The 16,067-nt window shown below is 49.4% G+C and overlaps 1 protein-coding gene across 2 annotated transcripts in view; it reads right to left on the minus strand.

Annotated features, from left to right (window-relative positions):
• Nucleotides 1-8,610: 8,610 nt before the first annotated feature.
• The window catches only part of TAF1A (TATA-box binding protein associated factor, RNA polymerase I subunit A), a 36,751-nt gene continuing 29,294 nt past the window's right edge, over nt 8,611-16,067 (minus strand). For both annotated transcript variants that reach the window (XM_088464107.1, XM_088464108.1), the window contains exons 9-11: nt 14,227-14,350; nt 10,395-10,549; nt 8,611-9,054 (exon numbers count right to left, since the gene is read on the minus strand). In XM_088464107.1, the coding sequence (XP_088320233.1) occupies nt 8,948-9,054; nt 10,395-10,549; nt 14,227-14,350 (386 nt within the window). In that variant the 3' untranslated portion in view covers nt 8,611-8,947. The remainder of the gene's footprint in view (nt 9,055-10,394; nt 10,550-14,226; nt 14,351-16,067) is intronic.

The raw sequence follows: 16,067 nt of genomic DNA on the forward strand, positions 1-16,067 counted from the left end.
CTTCCAGCTATCATTCTAACTCCTTGCTACATGCTCATTCGTCCCCATCTACCCCATCTGTGTCAACCCAGTTTGTCTTCCCCCACCTTTTTAGAATGTAAGCTCTCACGAGCAGGGCCATCTACCCTCTTGTGCTTCTCCTTACTATAGTGTCATTTACTTCTTACTCACCACTAGGGCACCTAACACTTGGTTGCTTATGCTCTGTTGCTTATCTGGGTGATATGGTCACTAATGTAGCAATATATATTATCCATGTCCTGTACTGTATTGTTCTGTAAGTCACTTGTATACAATTTGTTTTTGTACTTTGTAAGGCGCTGCGGAACACTTGTGGCGCCATATAAATAAATGCTAATAATAATAATAATAATAAACACTCCACCGCTTATGGCACTTGTGGTAGCCATGGGTTACTCAGGCATTCACCTACTCCCAGACATGGCCTCTGAGGCAGTGGATGTGCTATTGGGGACGCAGCCGCAGGGCCGGACCCAGGAGGAGTGCAACAATGGGATGGCGCCCGTTACTCCTCCTCCCGTTTCATGTCAGGCTTGGGGGTAAGCCCAGCATTCAGTCAGCAGCTGGGCTGCCCCCAGCCATCTCCAAGCACTGAATGGACACTGCACGCATGCAGAGCTGTGGCGGTGGGGGTCCCCCTCCGCCCACTCTCTGTGGGGCACTTTGGCCAGCGGGTGGAACAGTGCCCGAAAAACGGGACTGTCCTGCTAAAAATTGGGACAGTTGGGAGGGGTACGCCCTCTATGGGTTGGCACCTCTGTTCGACCGCAGTGGTCGAACATTCCAAGAGCCGGCTCTGCCCCTATAGCACACCTCTGAGGTATTGGGCCTGCTACTGAGTCACTTGCAATCCCGATATTCGCATAGTTCAACTCGCAGATGGGCGACTGAAATTAGACGCTGCTGTGCGCAACTCAGAACCAGGCTCTTTATGTGCATTGTGACAGCATGATACAGTAGCACAGAGGATTCCTGGAAGAGTACAGGGAACATGAGGCAGATTACATTACATGTCAGTGTCAAACCTGGCACACACTTGTGTGATCTCTAGAAAGGTCAGCGGATCTCCTCGGAGGAAAACCTTAGTGGAGACACATATGCTGCATATCACTGACTGCACCGAATGTTATGTCTGTTTCTCGTATGCCTAGGAGTCGCAGTATTACGTGCGCTGTTGCACCGTTCCTCACCCGTAGTATTACAGTGTGGTTTGTTTTGCAGAGCGGTAACTAGACTTTTTGGTGCCCTGTGGCAGGAAGAGCATTGCCCCCCTCCCCCATCCATTTTTAAATTACGGACATGAGACACGCACCCAAAAAAGGGCCAAGGCCTCATGGGGAAGGGCCAGGGAAGAGATAGAGGAGGCCAGGAGATGCTGGGGATAAATAGGGACATAATATAGTGCACCCGAGAGTGGGACATGGCCTCATGGGGAAGGGCCAGGGAAGAGATAGGGGAGGCCAGGAGATGCTGGGGATAAATAGGGACATAATATAGTGCACCTGAGAGAGGGCCTTGGCCTCATGGGGAAGGGCCAGGGAAGAGATAGGGGAGGCAAGGAGATGCTGGGGACAAATAGGGACATAATATAGTACACCTGAGAGAGGGCCATGGCCTCATGGGGAAGGGCAAGGGAAGAGATAGGGGAGGCCAGGAGATGCTGGGGATAAATAGGGACATAATATAGTGCACCTGAGAGAGGGCCATGGCCTCATGGGGAAGGGCCAGGGAAGAGATAGGAGAGGCCAGGAGATGCTGGGGATAAATAGGGACATAATATAGTGCACCTGAGAGAGGGCCATGGCCTCATGGGGAAGGGCCAGGGAAGAGATAGGGGAGGCCAGGAGATGCTGGGGATGAAAGAAGAGGAAGCTACAAGTGAGAATGGTAATAAAATATTGACAGGCCCAAACAGCGCCCCCTGCACTGCCCTGTGCCATGGCACTGGTCGCACTACTCTAGTCATACCTCCCAATTTTTCTACTCCTCAAAGAGGGACACTTCATGCGCCGAAGGCGCGCATCCGAAAAAGGGTTGGGGCTTCACTATAAGGGGCGTGGCTTATAGGAAACAGGGGCGGAGCCTCGCGGCAACCCCCATTTGTGTCATTATAAGTAGCATGCCCAGCTCGCTGAGCTGTTGGGCAGCTCCCAGGCTCTTCCTATACAGAGCAGCGGTATGTGCTCTCTCCCCAACTTCCCCCCCACCGAGGGACACTGTGGCCCGCGGGTGGGACAGCGGGGTAGTCCCAGAAAAACGGGACTGTCCCGCTGAATGCAGGACAGTTGGGAGGTATGCCCTAGTTACGGCCCTGCTGTTTTGTTGTTACAGGCTGCAGGCTGACAAGTCGAACGCAGATCAAATAGACACGGTGAGCAGGCCCCAAATTGACTTGATCTGCATCCTGCACTCATAAAGGGATTTTATTGTGTGACCCGCAGACAGCAAGAGTCACCAATTTACCATCATTGTGCGTGAAAGGCCGTTGTGCGTTGTATACCAGTGTTCGCAAATACACGTTATAGCGGTTATTTTACCCGATATCGAGCACTGGGGACTCACTTCTATAATGTAACCGGGTCCCCGGGGACGCGCTGTGCTGTGGCCAATCCCTGATAGCTTGCTGCAGCACAGCGCGTCCCCCTGAGAAAGACAACGCTGTCTGTCATAGCAGCCAATGAGAGTCAGATAGACTCTCATTGGCTGCTGCTGTGGAAAGCCGTGCTGGGATCAACAGTCTGATCCCATCATCGGCACAGCATCCGTGGCCGGCGCTGGGACAGTGTGTTTGTTCCCAGCGCCGGGTAAGCCACTGCGGCGGGTACCTGGTGAAGCATCGGTGGTAAAGTGGTGGCGGGAGAAGCTTGGCTGCGGGCACAAGCTAAGCGGAGCTCGCTGCCCGGAAGCCAAGTAGCAGTGGTTGTTTGACACTGGGCGCGAGCTGTCCAGCAGCCAGTAGGAGGTAGCCGCGACGAGCCAATCGCGCCAGCGGAGGGGAGGAATGAAGACCTCCCGAAGAGAAGAGCATCGCGGCAACAGTTCCGGCGGCCGCGCAAGAGGCCAGAAGACGGCATGATCAAGAAGGAAGAAAGAAAGAGGCGGCGTTGCTGGCCTGGACGGGCCAGTGGCAGAAGAATGAAGCTGAGGACCAGAGAGGACTGCGGGGGTGGAAAGAAAAAGAGCTAACGAAGCTCCCCCCCACAACCACCGTACAGGTAGGCGGCCTTGGGCAACCCTTATTTAACCCCTCCCTAGACCATCAGGGTTGTCGGGCACTAGGCCTGTGGCATAAATTCAGGCAATAGGCCTGGGGGTATATAGGTGGGCACAAGGCCCGGGCTACATAGGGGGCATTAGGCCCAATTGAAGGTATCTGCCCCACAAATAGGTGTGAGTGACCTGGGCATTAGGCCCAGGTCACTAAAGGGCAAATAGGGGGGACTACTAGGGGTAATGCATAGGGTGATCACTACTAGGGGTAATGCATAGGGGGATTACTACTAGTGGCAATGCATAGGGGGAACTACTAGGGGTAATGCATAGGGGGAACTACTAGGGGTAATGCATAGGGGGATTACTACTAGTGGCAATGCATAGGGGGATTACTACTAGTGGCAATGCATAGGTGGATTACTACTAGTGGCAATGCATGGGGGGGGGACTACTACTAGGGGTAAAGCATAGGGGGATTACTACTAGGGGTAATGCACAGGGGGATTACTACTAGTGGCAATGCATGGGGGGGACTACTACTGGGGGAACTACTAGGGGTAATGCATAGGGGGATTACTACTAGGGGTAATGCACAGGGGGATTACTACTAGTGGCAATGCATAGGGGGAACTACTAGGGGTAATGCATAGGGGGAACTACTAGGGGTAATGCATAGGGGGATTACTACTAGTGGCAATGCATAGGGGAACTACTAGGGGTAATGCATAGGGGGATTACTACTAGTGGCAATGCATGGGGGGGGACTACTACTAGGGGTAATGCATAGGGGGATTACTACTAGGGGTAATGCTCAGGGGGATTACTACTAGTGGCAATGCATGGGGGGGACTACTACTGGGGGAACTGCATAGGGGGAACTACTAGTGGCAATGCATAGGGGGATTACTACTAGTGGCAATGCATAGGGGGATTACTACTAGGGGTAATGCATAGGGGGAACTACTAGTGGCAATGCATAGGGGGATTACTACTAGGGATAAAGCATAGGGGGATTACTACTAGTGGCAATGCATAGGGGGGACTACTAGGGGTAATGCATAGGGGGATTACTACTAGGGGTAATGCATAGGGGATTACTACTAGGGGTAATGCATAGGGGGATTACTACTAGGGGTAATGCATAGGGGGATTACTACTAGGGGTAATGCATAGGGGGATTACTACTAGGGGTAATGCATAGGGGGATTACTACTAGGGGTAATGCATAGGGGGATTACTACTAGGGGCAATGCATAGGGGGATTACTACTAGGGGCAATGCATAGGGGGGACTACTAGGGGTAATGCATAGGGGGATTACTACTAGGGGTAATGCATAGGGGGATTACTCCTAGGGGTAATGCATAGGGGGATTACTACAGGGTGCAAAGTATAAGGGGGGAGAACTACTACTGGGGCCAATGCATAGGGGGACTAAAGAGCATTAATGTGCAGCATAATGTGTAAAGGCCGGGCATGGCTGTGTGGCATCATTTGTAAGGGGCATTACTGCGTGGCATAATGTGTAAAGACCGGGCATTAATACGCGGCATAATGTTTAAAGGCCAGGCATGGCTGCGTGGCAAAATGTGTAAAGACTGGGCCTTACTGCGTGGCATAATGTGTCAAGGACATTAATGTGCGGCATAATGTGTAAAGGCCGGGCATGGCTGTGTGGCATTATTTGTAAGGGGTTAGGGGAGGTCTGAGAGTTATATGGGGAGCTCTAAAGCATAAATTATGATGGGACCCAGAAATGGTCAGGTAGGACCCCATTTTATTAAAGTGGAGGGTCCCTGGGACCCACATATTTTGTCACGTACCACGATCACTGTATACGTCAGAGTGCGACATAGTGCGGATGTGAGAAAGCAGCAGCGGGCGTCTCTATGCCGGATGAGCGATGGCAGGCATTAGTATAAATTTGCAGCTGCGTTCCATGCGAATTCGCAAGTTGCATACACAATAGCGATCCTTACTGAATCAGGCCCATAATACAATATATAACTAAGATTAAGAACTTTTTTTCTGAGGAAATCATTTTAATTGAAGAAAAATAAAATAAGTGAAAGTGTTTAAAATGAGGGTTGTGCATCTTTAAATTCGACAATTCCCTCACATTAATATAAACACGAGTGGGAATGACAGTTCTGACATAAAAACAGAACGTACAAAGCCGATGGAGGAGGTGCTGGTGTAACATAGGGCACTGACAGCCCTGGAAGGATTGAGGGTTAGGAGTCTGGTAGGGCCGGGGAAGGAATTCTATGGTGGGAATCGTGTTGGTGAAGTCTTGGGGGAGCACGATCAGTGTGACGCAACATTCAGGACGTGCTGCAGCGGGGAGACAGGAAGTCCAGGTTGCAGGAGGTTTCAGCTGTCCAGGTGAGAGAATAAGTTATTGTTTCAGTAACTTCCATAGAGAGAAAGCAGCGTATTCAGGCAATGTATCATAGGAGGAGGCAATAGGGCTAGGGACTGGACAGGGTGTTTCCAATTCAGCGCAACCTGCAGCCATGATGTTCGTCTGCCCACATTACCACTTAATATATTAGCCAGACATCACTAATTTACCTGGGACCCACTTTGGGGAGCAAATGATAATTAGCGATGTTACTGGCCACAATGTGCCTTCGCCTCACGGTTCTGGAGACACTTCACGGCCATGGAATCCCCAAAAAGTGAAGTTGGAGTCTGGATGGCAAATGGAGCTGGGGAGAGATTGGTGACAGTGGGAGGAGGGTAGATTGTGAGCTTTAGGTGGCATTGGGTGACCCTAGTGGAGATGAGATAGGAGTATTGAACATACGGAATAAGAGAGAAGGAGAGAAGTCAGGGGAGGAGAGGAAGATCTGGCTGCCATCTATACAGCCATAACAAGAGGCGGCCTGAAGAGCACATTACTTTACAGAGATAAGCAGTATAAAGAGATAAAAGCAGAGAACCAAGAACAGAGCCTTCAAGGACAACTAAACATGGAGAACGTGGGGAAGAGAACATTTCCAGAACTAGAGAAACTGAATGAGCATTTGGGTATGAAGGTGATGAACCAGGAGAGGACAGTGCTATGAAGGAAGTTTGCCCAGGAGGGTACACGGTCAGGAGTTCCACACTATGCCCACCATGTGTCGACCACACAATGCCAGCGCCAGGATCCCAACTCTAAGTAGCATCACATCCATGTCAGAACCCCGGCGCCAACATTGTGAGGTCGACACACTCACTGGTGACATAGCGAGTCTCAATCTCCCATACCCAACCTTGTCCAGGAGACCAAAAGTTCTCAAACAGCAGGAGGGTGAGCGAGCAAAGCGACGCATTGACGTCAACACAAGATGCAAATGCCACTAGGAGACCACGAAAGAGACCACGGAATGCGCTGACGGGGTCACATTCATATTAAAAGGAAAATATAACATTTTTATAAGGCAGAAATGTATTATTAATGCAGAGGGCCAAGGAACACGAGAGCGAGAACTAGACACAAACAAATTTACACCAGGGATTCCAGCCACCCCACAGCAGCTTGCGAGCCGCAAGGTCACGGCATATTTATCCCCCACAGTTTACAGGCCCTTCACACGGTGCCGACCACTTTGATATACAATACTTACAGGTCTCTGGATAGGCAGATGCTGTATATAAACATTTACAAGCTCTCCAGCATTACACAGTGTATGAGATCACGTTTACGGCCCAAGCACTTGTTAATGGATATTGTCTACGTTGCACTGCACAATAGGCAACTCCTAGAAAGAAACGGCAGGACACTGGTCAGCACTGGTTGTACTGGGAATGATGGGAGAAAGACGAATGACCAAAAGTGCAATTTACAAACACACTGGGGCTCAGACAGAGCAGGAGAAGACGCACAAATGAAAAAGCGCGTTTACCTGCATATGTTAATCTTTACATCACCGATGTATGCGCAAGGTTTACGTCAGGAGTACATCAGCGTTTAGTATCGCAGAGAAGGCGTAGAGATGCGGTTTGGCAGTGTTACTAGTAAGTACAACTTTTGCATTACCCTATTTATACACAATCTAATAATGTAATACAGTGTCATATACACAAGACGTGGTAGTGTCTGCACAGGGTTATTAATAAATGTGAAAGTCATATTTACCATAGAACATATAATAAAATGCATACACAAAATACAATGAAACCTGGTGCACATCTTACCATAAATAATGATCGGTAACCTATAGCAACGCTTTGTGTACAGCTGGTGAACGTGGCATTGAAGAGGTGCTTTGAGGGGGATCAGAGCTGGATTAAGACCTCATGGGGGCCTAGGCAAGGTATTTTCATCCATATCCGTGTCATGTACGTTATGGTTGGGGGCAGTGTAGTGACCGGATTTTAGTCTGGCATTTGGGGGTGACACGGAGAAGTTACATTACACGCCACACACTTAGCTGGTCAAACCACTTGTCCCTTCAAAAGAAAACCCACCAAAAATTCTTATTGCCAGTTATACACAAGTGTCTGTTACTATCCATCTAACCTGCACGATCCACCGGCAGCCCATCAATGTCTCTGACCATGCATGGTACAGACTGAGCAGCATGGAGGAGAAAGGTCCATCACAGAGGGGAGAGGGAGGGTACCTATAGGGAACACGTGGTAGATTAAAGGATATACCTGCACCAATCCTGGCACATGCCTGTGTGATCGTACAAGTCAGATACACCTCAGTTCATTGAAGGAAAACTTTCCTCAAGTTACCCATGAAATCTGCTGTACATTAGGTAGAGAGAACGTAGTATTACGGTTAATGTTTTATTTTTATAAATCTAAAGCAGATCACAGGAGCAAACGGTCGTTCTCAGGTTCCTGCGTAATAACCTGGCCTGTGTCCAATGTAACTACACTGGTAAAGGGGCCGGTCTATTCCTGTGACTAATTTATCATGAAAGCAAAGCGCTGACAGTAACATGTGGCGGTTTCCGAGAGCAGGAAGACCAACAACCAGGCAGCGGCCACAGACTGGAAAACGCAGTCACCACCGTGTCACACGGGGGCCTCATATGGTTTCACTATGCTCACAGGTAATAATAGCCTGAAGCAAAGCACTACCAACATTCCATCCAGCCCGGTACCGACAACCATCCAAGGTCCACACAAGCAGCGATTTACGGACCGATCACTCTCAAGTCACCAAACCGGCCAATGAAACAGCTACGGGTGCAGCCGGCTTTGTGCTGGACAAAATTAAAACCCATTTTTTTGTTTTACTCGGAGGTTATTTTGTTTGTTCTCTGTTTTGGTAATAAATGGAGACTAACAAGAGTAGTATTTAGAGGGGAGTTTTGCCTCCTTAAACAGACTTTCATATTACTGACTATTTTTGTAAATACTTTTTATTATGGAAAAGTACAAAAAAAAAAACCATACTTTTAACTGTACATAACATTTCTGAAGCCCCAACCATCCAGCGATAAGGCACAGTTATCTCAGACAGGCCCTTAGTTACGTTCTTACGGTTGTCACCACTATGACGGGCCCAGAACAGTGGTGCATGGCGGCCAACGCCTCTTACGTCAGGATAGCAAATGGAAGAGTCCTTCTCTCTCTCTGGCCATCGGCTGGTTCAGTACTGACAGGTTTCACAGTACATAGTCCTAATTCCAAAGTAACATGTAAACCCTTCTCTAGTGAGGTCCCCACACGGAGCTGAGGCAATGCAGCGCACTTGGGGCCTGCGGCATCTATTGGTTTCCACAGTTATATTGCTTGAGAAATTTCTTCAATTGCTTTAAGGTCGTCTTCTGTTCCTCTGTCCCCAGTCTGCAGACCGCAGAGAAATAGACGCAACCTACCGAAAGGAGACAGATGAATATTTTAGATCTTGGTAATAGCCGCAGGTGTTGTAAGGAATAAAAAAAAAATAAAAATAAATGATTGTCTGTGTTATATGACATAGCGCTAATAGGTGCAGCTTTATATTAATACTGCAAAGTGGAAAGTTGAAGAACCTATTGTATGCTGGTAAAGCTTTGTCTCTTCCAGTCACACCCAGCTACCAATCACAACGCAGGTCTCATTTTTACACATGAGAAGCCCCCCCTCCCCCCTTCCCCATCGATAACCCACTAGCCAGGCCGCCTCTTGTAGCCCTGACGGTCTGCACCTCCACAAACCTCTCTCCCACCGTTCTGTTCCTCCTATTCTAAAAGTCCTGTCCTAAATCCTCCCCATTCCCACCTATGGTGCCCTCGCCCCCGGCCTGTCATTAGTACATTATGTTCCAGTCTGGGCTGACACACGAGGGCCACATGTGCGCCAAGTCCATGGGCTAACCTGGTATTACCACCTGTCGGCAGGACTCCTCCCACATTCAGAGAGGTGATACTAATTAAGGCCATAGAGTGGGCTTAATTACTAGAGACCCGAGTAGGCCCAAGCCATGCACTAAATGTTCAGCTATACTCTGACCACAGGAGCACCCTGCCACGCAGCAGCAATTACTGGTTTGTCCTAGGGATTTGGGGCTAAACTTGCGGTTACCATTCATGGGCAGAATATAAGCAACACCACCTCTAATTAAAATACTAAGGAGCCCATTTATCAAAGTGTATTTGAGGTAAAATCCCCCAAAACACCAGTTTTCGGGGGTTTACCTCAAATACTAAGTATGCCCCGGATGTATTAAGGAGGGGCCGCAGCAGATACCTGCTGTGATCCCTCCGTTACCGCCGGCAGCCACCTCCCCCATAGGTATCTATGGGGTGTGCGATACTGCCAAATTTACCAATATCCGGAATACAATGCATTCCAGATATTGGCCCCCTGCAGCTGATGCCATCTGAAGATGGGCCTATGGGCTACACCGCGCACTATTAGCCGGCGGAAGGATCCGCCGGAACCCTCCCCGGCTATGGCGGATGTGTATGTGCACTCCAGAGGACTGTGTATGTGCACCACCCCCAGCACTGGCCAGCAGCTCTCCGGAGACAACACAGGGACGGGCTCCTTCCGGAGTCTGTGTCCCTGCCTGACCCGGATGATACATCCGGCCGAAGAGAACGCTTTTTGCAATGCGATCATGCGCGTTACTGGCATGACCTGATCGCAAAAGCGATCATTGATAATGGACCCCTAAATGAGACCGTAGCTAGGGCCTAGTCATGACAAAATCACCGTGCGCTGAGTTACCTGGTCCCTGCAACATCCGAGCAGCGGACGCCTTTCTCATGGCGAGTTCTGCACAATTCCAGTAGTCCTTATTCGCCTGCAGCTTTGTAAAGTGATATAAAGGCCACCAGCTACTCCGGGACTCCCACAGCTCTGTCACCCAGGCTTGGCGATCGCTGGGGAGAAGACAAAACAGGTCTAGTTCATATATCTCAAAAAGATATAATAGAGGAGATATGTAAATATTTTAAAAAAATAAATAAAAAAAAGATTCACACTGCGTCAGCCCAGAGCGCCACACTGCGTCAGCCCAGAGCGCCACACTGCGTCAGCCCAGAGCGCCACACTGCGTCAGCCCAGAGCGTCGCTTGGATTTGGATTTTCAGATTATGTTTTTTTCTGGAGGCAAAGGGAAGCATTTGGGGTCTCTAAATAAGTTTTCTTGTGGGGGTTCCTATCGTCCCTTGTGTTAAGTTTTCAAAGCATTTAATGTTTTACTGTATAAAAGCGAAGGGAAACTGAAGATATATGACCGTAATGTCACCCAGCCGATTTGCGGTGACCTCTCACCTTCCCCTTTTGGGTGACAGACAGAAGGGTGTCTGACAGTAACAGGTAACGGGGATTGTCCACGCTGGTCTGATTGACAACGGAGCCCGAGCCGACCAGCGGAGCGACGCCACATGTGCGCAGCAGCGGATTACTGATAAGATTATGACAGTCCTACATGGAATCTGTACGTAGTTATTGTCCTAGCGCTTAAACCACATCCAATGTATCACTGCCACATAAGGTGCGCAACAAAGCCAGAGAAAGACCATTCTAATTTATTTAAATTGATAAATAATCCCAAATATGGCAAAGTTATAGGGCCTGATTCAGACCCACTCGCGAGCGGCTGTCCGCTCGCAAGTGGGTCGATGTTCTGGACTGAGCATGCGCACGACGGAGGGAGCTCCGTCGTGCGCATGCGCCAGACGCGACGAGCGAAGGAAAGTCCTTCGCTCGTTGTGTCTGATCAAAGGGGGCGTGCTGTCGATGTTGATTGACAGCACGCCCCCTTTGGTAGGCGTGCCTCCCTGACGGGGGCGTTCCCACGGGAACGCCTCCCGTCAGAAGCCGGCCCACTGACATCACTAGTGATGTCAGTGGGAGTGATTTTGGCTCTGATAGAAAACCTCAACCGCAGGCTCCGGCTCGCAGTTTCGATGGTCGCGATGGTCACGACCATCGTGGCCATCAAAATGCACGCTCGTATAGGCTGTGGGTGGTGACCTACAGCTATACGAGCGTCCAGGAGGACGCTCCATTTTCATGGAGGGCGGCCCTCATTCAGAGCGTGCGCTCTGCTCAGAGCGTACGGCTCTGAATGAGGGCCATAATCCTTAAGTACGCTATTTACATACAAACATCTCTAGGAAAAGCATTTGGGCTTATATACCAATGTTATGTGGGCAGATGTTTGCTTTATATTTCACTACACGATCTGATTGCTATGAGTTACACCATATTTATGACAACTGCTAAGTTTTGCTATATATTAAAGTTGTACTACACATAAAACTATTGGTTGTATGGACATTATTTATCTAGAAATGTGCTGGACAGGAGAAACACTACTCTGGGCTGCTGGGGGACCCTGCTCCTCCCACTATATAACTCTCAGTCTGTGACTTCCTGCTGCCTCCATTCCCCTCCTCACATCCTGTCACTGCCCCTGTCACATGTGGGCATATATCCTGAAATACTCTGCACTGTTGTCACCATTCTGGTAATCTCACCAGCTACAGGTTGTTCTGTCCATGCCCTCTTCAAAATTGGGAATAGATAAGTGTTGAGGATAATGGAAACAGAATGACAGACAGCTGCCGCTTCCCCCTCTCCTAGCAGCTTTACTGCAACTGGGCTCATGGAGCCCTCAGCCGAGCACAGAAAGCTGCGAGTCCGACGTCCCGTCCTGTGTTTGTGAACACTAAGTGCATGATTCAGAGACGGTCGCAAAAAGCGAGCGCTCGCTCTGAATCAGGGCGGGCGCTGTTCTTTTTTGGGAGCGGCCTCCCGGCCGCTCGCATAGCTGTGGGTTTCCAACCACAGCTATAGCGAGCTGCCATGATGATGGTCGCGATGGCCAAGACCATCGCAACCATCGGGCTTGCGACGAGACCCTTGTGATAGGGTCTCGTGGCCGCAAGCCCCAGAGAGCTTCCGACTCTAATAGAGCCGGAAGCTCTCTCACTGACATCACTGGTGATGTCAGTGGTGCCGCCCACAAACGGCAGGCGTTCGCTTGGGAACGCCTCCGTTTGTGAAGCCACCCCTTGGCCACGCCTACAAAACGGGGCGAGCTGTCGATCAACATCGTCAGCCGCCCCTTTTGTAGTGAATCCCGGAGCGAGCACTTTTTGCGCTCGCTCCGGGGCTCACGCGCGTGCGCACTGGACCACCATCGACCCGTTTGCGAGCGGGTCTGAATCAGGCCCAAAGGACGCACAATGTCTGTTTCACTGCGAGAGCCGATTCCAACACTTCATATTTCATTTATTTACAGCTCCTGTCCCAAAGCTATCCTGACCCGGGGCCCCAGCGCAGTGACTTACCGCATTACACTGGGATTGTCAGACTGGGGGGGGGGGGGGGGGGGGGGTCTCCATACGTGGCACAGAGTGTGTAATGTGCAGGTGTGTGTGTGTCTCTTATACAGCCAGGGCAGCAGGAACAACTAGAAATAGCAATATAAAATGTCCCTGTGAGGTTTTTACAAGAAATGGGATATTTTCCTGGCCCCGGCCCCCGTCGGAATGACCCGACACATTTGGCCCAGATTTCTAAGCCGCTGTAGACGGATTTCTTCTTAGTAACTTGACTAATCCGTAGAATACTACTAAAGTTATTTTACCAAGAAATCACACTCAATAAATATAATCAAAGAGAAGTGACGTGAAAAGACATCAGAGGGCTGGACGCAAAAGTGTCTAAAGAAATAAGAGAGAGACTTAAAAATAGTGTATTGGTGCCCGTAGGCCAAGGCATCGAGCTTCGCCCCAGTAACATATGTGCCAGCTTTATGCCAGGCGCTCGCATACACCCAGATACGCTTACACCCCACCAGATCGGAAGCCCAAGAAAAGGGGTGACACATTTTGGATAGTAAAAAACTGGTTTATCATTAAATTTGATTTCAAGAAAAAAGAAATAATCCTTTGCATAACAGAAGGTATAATGTCTCTTCTTGTGTACAAGTGAAAGTAGAAAAACAGAAAATGAATGATAAAATACGCCCCCAAGGTTATGTAATAATATAGTCATGATCAGTGCGCAATCAGCCAATCAGAAGCGGCTACTTAGCGCTGGTAATCGTCATCATCTACAACACGTATTAGCTCCAAACCTCAGGCACCTGCCAGTGACACGGCGAATGACAGACGTACCTGCATCACTGCGCCAGTCTCCATTAAGTGAACACTCAGAATGCGTTTGGACGCTATTTCCCTCCCCTTTCTGTCTCTAATAGTACAGGAGGCGCAAGTGTCAGAGTTACCTATGGACATAGGCGTACACGTTTTTTTGTAGACATGCGCAGTACAATCACTTATTGCACATTTGAATATTTTTACGCTGAACAGGTGACCGCCCAGCTCTGAACGAGCCTATTGTACTTATCTGGGACGTATTTACACTTTGTGCAAAGAACAAACACCCAGCCAATGATTTCCCCGGGAGGCACGGACAGCACGGAGGAGGCGTATAATGCATGTTTGTCCAACACACAAAATGGTTTCCTAGAAGTGTACAAGTTTGTGAAGGGAAAAAAAGAAAAATCTGCGTACTTACAGCGCTCCGAGAGGTCACTTACCAGCACAGACATTTTCTCAGCTGCTTGGTTAGACATCTCCAGGATTTTACGTCCTCTTTCCAGCCCGAGTAATCCAAGAGATCGAATAGGACCTGTAGCGCAAGCTGGTGCTGCTCGTCCTCACCTGGCAATACAGACACGTCTCTTACAGGCTGACAGGCCCAAGTCACAGGGCTTTACTGACAGACCCCAAACTTACCGCACCGATAACCAGGCGCTAATTGCAAATGTGATAACTAAAATGGCGAGAAACTGTAAGACACTATGAGCCCGATTCAGAGCCGCGCCAATGTTTACGTAGTTGAGTGATTTTTTTTTCTATTGCGAATGCGCAAATAATCAGTAAAAACTCGTACGACGCATGCGTTACACAGAGTGTACGCACAATGGCGCTGCTGCGAAGGAGGCACAGGTATCAGAAAGGTCTTGGAAAAATGATGGGTGTTCTTGGACGGTGACTTAGCGCACGCATGGAGCTGGTCTGCCTTATGGGAGTGCCTGATTGCGTACACACACGCTCAACCGCTCGCACAGGAAGCCGTACCCGGAGGGAGCCCATAGGGATGGGTCAGGTTTCCATGGTGCGTCTACAGGGTACGGACGCTGGCAGAGGGCATCTCAGTCTGTGCACTGTCGGACGCTCGGCTGTACACCATGGAAAGGCTTTGTTGCGGCATCCGCATAGAGTGGCGAGCAGCAGACCGCCAATAGACGCAGCCGCTCCTGCGTCCACCTATGAATCGGGCCCTATGTGAGTGTGTATCACCAGCTGTAGTTTCCCAATACAAGCGTGTGTACATTCAATAACAAAGCAAAAAAACCAGTATGTGTAACTGCGCTCAGAGATCAGCGAGACCCCTGCAGCAAGCACAGGGGCGAGGGCATCTAGTTCTCCCGAGTACAGGAACACCAATAATTATCATGATTAACAGTTTATTAATTCTCATTCACATAGAGCATACATACTGTATACTGCAGCGCTCTACAGAGGATACCTGTCTGTCAGTCACACCACTGGAGCTGACAATCTATAATTCCCGATCACATGGACACAGATACACTGGGATTATTTTTTTCTTCAGAAGCCAATGAACCTACCAGTATGGATGTGATGTGTGGGTGGAAGTTGCAGTACCCAAAGGTTACCCACGGAAACAAGTAGAGGACATACAAACTCCACACCTACTGTGCCCCTTAGAGAATGACCTTCGGTCTGAGACAGTTATGCCAACCACTAGGCCACCGCGCTCCCCCGATACTGTTTTTGTTTACCTACATGAAAATGTTAAAAGGTGCCAGAACGTAAAAGTTCCATAAATAAATTGCAGCCAATTCCTAGTAAAGTCCCCCCCTCTGTGTAATAAGGACAGTAAGGTCCCCCCTTCTGTGTAATAAGGACAGTAAGGTCCCCCCTTCTGTGTAATAAGGACAGTAAATTCCCCCCCTCTGTGTAATAAGGACAGTAAGGTCCCCCTTTCTGTGTAATAAGGACAGTAGCAGTCGTCCCCCCCCCCCCCTTCTGTGTAATAAGGACAGTAAGGTCCCCCCTTCTGTGTAATAAGGACAGTAAGGTCCCCCCCTCTGTGTAATAAGGACAGTAAGGTCCCCCTTTCTGTGTAATAAGGACAGTAGCAGTCGTCCCCCCCCCCCCCTTCTGTGTAATAAGGACAGTAAGGTCCCCCCTTCTGTGTAATAAGGACAGTAAGGTCCCCCCCTCTGTGTAATAAGGACAGTAAGGTCCACCCTTCTGTGTAATAATATGGGGGGGGACCTACAAGAAGAACCCAAGAAGCTAAGGTAAGGGAGGTGGGTGCTAGTTTGTAACATTTCCACCTAATTAT

The sequence above is a fragment of the Taudactylus pleione genome, unplaced genomic scaffold (genome assembly GCF_031769625.1).
Source record: "Taudactylus pleione unplaced genomic scaffold, aTauple2 ptg001579l, whole genome shotgun sequence".
NCBI lineage: Eukaryota > Metazoa > Chordata > Amphibia > Anura > Myobatrachidae > Taudactylus > Taudactylus pleione.